This window comes from Calidris pugnax, unplaced genomic scaffold (assembly GCF_001431845.1).
Source record: "Calidris pugnax isolate Ruff unplaced genomic scaffold, ASM143184v1 scaffold535, whole genome shotgun sequence".
NCBI lineage: Eukaryota > Metazoa > Chordata > Aves > Charadriiformes > Scolopacidae > Calidris > Calidris pugnax.
In genome coordinates this window covers 168309-172852 of record NW_015091323.1, presented here as the reverse complement: position 1 = coordinate 172852, position 4544 = coordinate 168309, and the positions used below count along the sequence as shown (strand labels likewise).

The following is a 4544-nucleotide window of genomic DNA, read 5'->3' as shown; positions in this document are numbered from 1 at the left end:
AGTTGGAGGGGGGGGAGTTGGAGGGGGGGGACAGGATCTGGGGGGACCCCTAATCCCTCTTCTGGGAGAGCTTCCATCCATTTGGGGGGGGCCCACGCCCACCCCCAGTCCCACTCCGTGGGGTGACTCCGTGTGTCCCCACAGGCGCTGCCCTGCAGGACCCCGGCCTGGCCATGGCACACGCCACACCCGGGACTGGTAAGACCCCCCCACACACCCCCCCTCAGATCCCGGGGTCCCCTCCTGTGGTGGGGGGACCTCCCCAGGGGGCTGGGACCCCACCCCAGGAGCAGAGGTGACTCCAGCTTGGCCTCTGCAGGCTGGGGGTGCTCCTCGCAGCAGGGGGGAGACTCAGGGGGTGAATTTTGTCGTTTCAGATGATTTAGGTGAGTGGACCGTGGGCAGCTGGTAAGTTTTACCTCGTGTTTTTGGGGGACCTTGGCCAGAGCAGGATCCCGGAGCCTCAGGTGACAGAGCCGGTGATGGGGTGTCCCCTCCTCTGCGTGCCTGGACTGGCCGGATCCATCCTCCCCGGGGCCGTGAGCAGGATTTGGGGTGCAGAGCTGTGTACTGTCCAGCAGTGAACCCCCCCCCACGGGGATGCGATGGGGTCCAGGGGAGGGGACGGGCCGTCTGCTCCCTCCTGACAGTTGCTCTGTCCTCTGCCCTGCCCACAGAGGAGGCGTTTGTGGGTGGAAACACGGCAGGATCTGGCTGGTCTCGTCCTTTCCCCTGGCTCAGGGGGGATCCCAGGGGGATCTCACCCACGACTCGGGGTCCTCCCCGTCCTGGGGGCTCCCTGACACCCGGCTCATCCTGCAGAGATCATCGAAGAGGTTATGAAGGAGGATGGTTTCCAGCTGGATCCGGCCCCTGTCTTGCCTAAAGCGCTGCCCAAAGGCTCAGCCAAGCTGGTGGCTCGTGGCTCCAGCCCCGTGGTGGCCCCTCGGCCCCCTCTGGCCGCCGGGCTGGCGCCGTACGGGTCCGTGGTGCTGCCGGCCGACACGCGGTCACCCCAGCTCGCCCAGAGCCTCAGCACCCTCTCGCTGTCGCCCAAGCTGGTGCCGCGGGGCACAACGGGCACCGGCGGGCGTCATCGCTGGTCTCCGGCCACCGGGCAGAGCAAGGACCAGCTGGAGGAGCTGCTGGAGCCGCCCAAGCTGGTGATCACGGAGCAGCCCAAGCAGCGGGGCATGCGATTCCGCTATGAGTGCGAGGGCCGCTCGGCCGGCAGCATCCTGGGCGAGAGCAGCACCGACGCCAGCAAGACGCTGCCGGCCATTGAGGTGAGCAGCTCAGAGGCAGCCCAGCATGGGCAAGCTGAGGCTTTTGGGGGGTGGCAGAAGAGTTTTGGGGGGCTGCCAGAGCCCCGTGGGTGCTGGACAGGACGCTGCCAGAGCCGCGTGGGTGTCACGGGCTCGTGTCTCCCCAGCTGCTGAACTGCCAGGCCATCCCCGAGGTGAAGGTGACGGCGTGCCTGGTGTGGAAGGACTGGCCCTATCGCGTCCACCCCCATGGCCTGGTGGGCAAGGACTGCAGCAACGGGCTCTGCGAGGTCGTCCTCAAGCCCCAGACCAACCCCAAGCACAGGTAGGCAATGCCAGGGTGAGCCTGCAGGCAGGGAGCTGTGCTGGGCGGCATCGGGGACCTCGCATGGGGATGCGGGCATCAGCTCGTGCCAAGGACAGGTTTTGGGGGGATTTCCCTGGGAAGTGGGAGGCTGGGAGGGACAGGACACCTGGGTCCTTGGGGGTTTTGGATGGGGGGAGCTGCCTCCCCAGCGTGTCTCTGCTCCCCGGCAGCTTTAGCAACCTGGGTATCCAGTGTGTGAAGAAGAAGGAGATCGAGGCGGCGATAGAGAAGAAGCTGCAGTTGGGCATTGACCCCTTCAAAGGTGGGGGCTCAAGCAGAGCCAGTTTTGGGGGCTGAGACCCTGTCGCTGCAGGGGATCCGGGTCCCGTGGGGATGTCCCCAGCCCTTCCATGTGGGGCCACTGACTATCCCCTCTCCTCTCCCCAAGCCGGTTCCCTCAAGAACCATCAGGAGGTGGACATGAACGTGGTGAGGATCTGCTTCCAGGCCTCCTACAAGGACGGTTCCGGGCAGACACGGCACCTCAGCCCTGTGCTCTCAGAGCCCATCTTCGACAAGAGTAGGTGGTGGCGGTGGGACTTTGTGCCTCTGGTTGGGCCACCAGACCCCCAGAACCCTCCCTGGGCTGGGTGGTGACGCTGCACCATCCAGTTCCTCGCTGGGGATCGGCTCGGGCTGCGGTATTTGGCCGGGGTTGGTCCCATGTGGCCAGTGGGGATTTGTCCCTTGTGCCCGGGGTGGGGTTGTCGCCTCCATCCCATGAGGCTGGTTGGGAAGAGACGATGCTGAATGTCCCCACTGCCCGAGCCTGGTCACAGCCTGAGCCGTGGCGCTGCCCGCAGAGTCCACCAACACCTCGGAGCTGCGGATCTGCCGGATGAACAAGGAGAGCGGTCCCTGCACGGGTGGCGAGGAGCTCTACCTCCTCTGCGACAAGGTCCAGAAAGGTACCGGGGACGAGCTGGGAGCTCTGCGACCCTGAGGGCGTCTTTAGGAGCTGGATTACACCCCCTTGGGAAGCCAGGATGGGGGTGAAGGAGAATGATGGATGCTGGAGCTGCTGGAAGAATTTGGGGATGGGTCCAAACGGGGTTGGGAGCTGGGAGCTGCCAACTTCCCCAGGCTTCTAACCCTTCCCTGGGTGTTGGAGGGGGGAACTGGGTGCTGGAGAGGAGAGCAAGGGGGTCCTGCAGCCTCCCAGCCCCTCTGCTGGAGGGGAAGGGCCCCTGGGCTGGAGGGGGAGGACCCAGCACCAGAGAGAGGACCCTAAATCAGGGTGGAGAGCAGGAAGGGGGGGACCTGGGTGCAGGAGAGGTGACCTCAGGGTGCTGGAGTGGGGACCCCAAGTGTCGGTAAGTGACTTTGAGGGCTGGAGCTGGGGGGGGTCCTGCCACCTTGCTGACACCCCCCTCCCAATGCCGGCAGAGGACATCGCGGTGGTTTTCCGGAAGGAGACGTGGGAGGCGCGGGCGGATTTCTCGCAGGCCGACGTTCACCGCCAGGTCGCCATCGTCTTCAAGACGCCGCCCTACCAGCACCTGGAGCTGGCGGAGCCCGTGGAGGTGGAGGTTTTCCTGCAGCGCCTCACCGATAGCGTCTGCAGCGAGGCCTTCCGCTTCACCTACCTGCCCACCGACCACGGTACCGCGCGGCCACCGCACGGCCAGGGGCACAGCGGGGACAGGGACAGGGACAGGAGCCCTGGGGTTGGGACATGGCACGTGGGATGGGACCTGGGCCGCTGGGAGTGGGATGAGAGGGAGTGGGGACACCCCAGGTGTGACGTCAGTCCCCAGGAGGGGACAAGGATTTGAAGGATGGGGACACGGGGTGGGGACAGGAGCCCTGGGGTTGGGATGTGGCCCTTGGGATGGGGACCTGGGTCACCGGGATGGGGATGAGAGGGACTAGGGACACCCCAGGTGTGACATCAGTCCCCAGGGGACAAGGATTTGAAGGATGGGGACACGGGGTGGGGACAGGAGCCCTGGGGTTGGGATGTGGCCCTTGGGATGGGGACCTGGGTCACCGGGATGGGGATGAGAGGGACTAGGGACACCCCAGGTGTGACATCAGTCCCCAGGGGACAAGGATTTGAAGGATGGGGACACGGAGTGGGGACAGGACGCCCAGGGTTGGGACATGCAGTGGGGACAAGAGCCCTGGGGTTGGGATGTGGCCCTTGGGATGGGGACCTGGGCCACTGGGAGGGGGATGAGAGGGACTAGGGACACCCCAGGTGTGATGTCAGTCCCCAGGGGACAAGGATTTGAAGGATGGGGACACGGAGTGGGGACAAGACCCCCAGGTTTGGGATGGGGACAGGAGCCCTGGAGTTGGGATGTGGCCCTTGGGATGGGGACAGCCCACTTGGGATGGGGACGGGCCACTTGGGATGGGGACGGGCCACTGGGAGCAGGATGGGAGGGAGTGGGGACAGGACCCCCAGGGTTGGGATGGGGACAGGAGCCCTGGAGTTGGGACATGCAGTCGGGGACAGGAGCCCCAGGGTTGGGATGGGGACAGCCCACTTGGAATGGGGCCACTGGGAGCAGGATGAGAGCGAGTGGGGACACACCAGGTGTGATGTCGGTTCCCAGTATGGGGACGAGGATTTGAAGGATGAGGACATGGAGTGGGGACAGGACCCCCGGGGTTGGGATGGAGACAGGCCCCCAGGACGGGGACATGGAATGGGGACAGGACCCCTGAAGCTGGGACATGCAGTGGGGAGGGGACCCCCCAGGGTTGGGATGTGGCCCTTGGGATGGGGGGACAGCCCACTTGGGATGGGGACACGGGGTGGAAACGGGGACAAAGCCTGCGGGGTGGGAATGGCTCTCTCCAGGCTGGGGACAGGCTCCCAGCACGGGGACAAGGCTGAGGGGGTGGGGGGGACGCTGTGGGGGGGACACTGGTGCTTATCCCCCCCCACAGACGCCTACGGGGTG

The 4544-nt window shown here is 65.7% G+C and overlaps 1 protein-coding gene across 1 annotated transcript; it reads left to right on the top strand.

Annotated features, from left to right (window-relative positions):
* Positions 1–109: 109 nt before the first annotated feature.
* Positions 110–4544, top strand: LOC106899216 (transcription factor RelB homolog; the record flags this gene model as incomplete). The annotated part of the gene is made up of 9 exons (XM_014960945.1): positions 110–198; positions 378–386; positions 823–1286; positions 1433–1590; positions 1803–1894; positions 2021–2152; positions 2436–2540; positions 3019–3234; positions 4531–4544. Coding segments are annotated over exons 1-9 (1215 nt in total), but the record flags the coding sequence as incomplete, so codon positions are not given.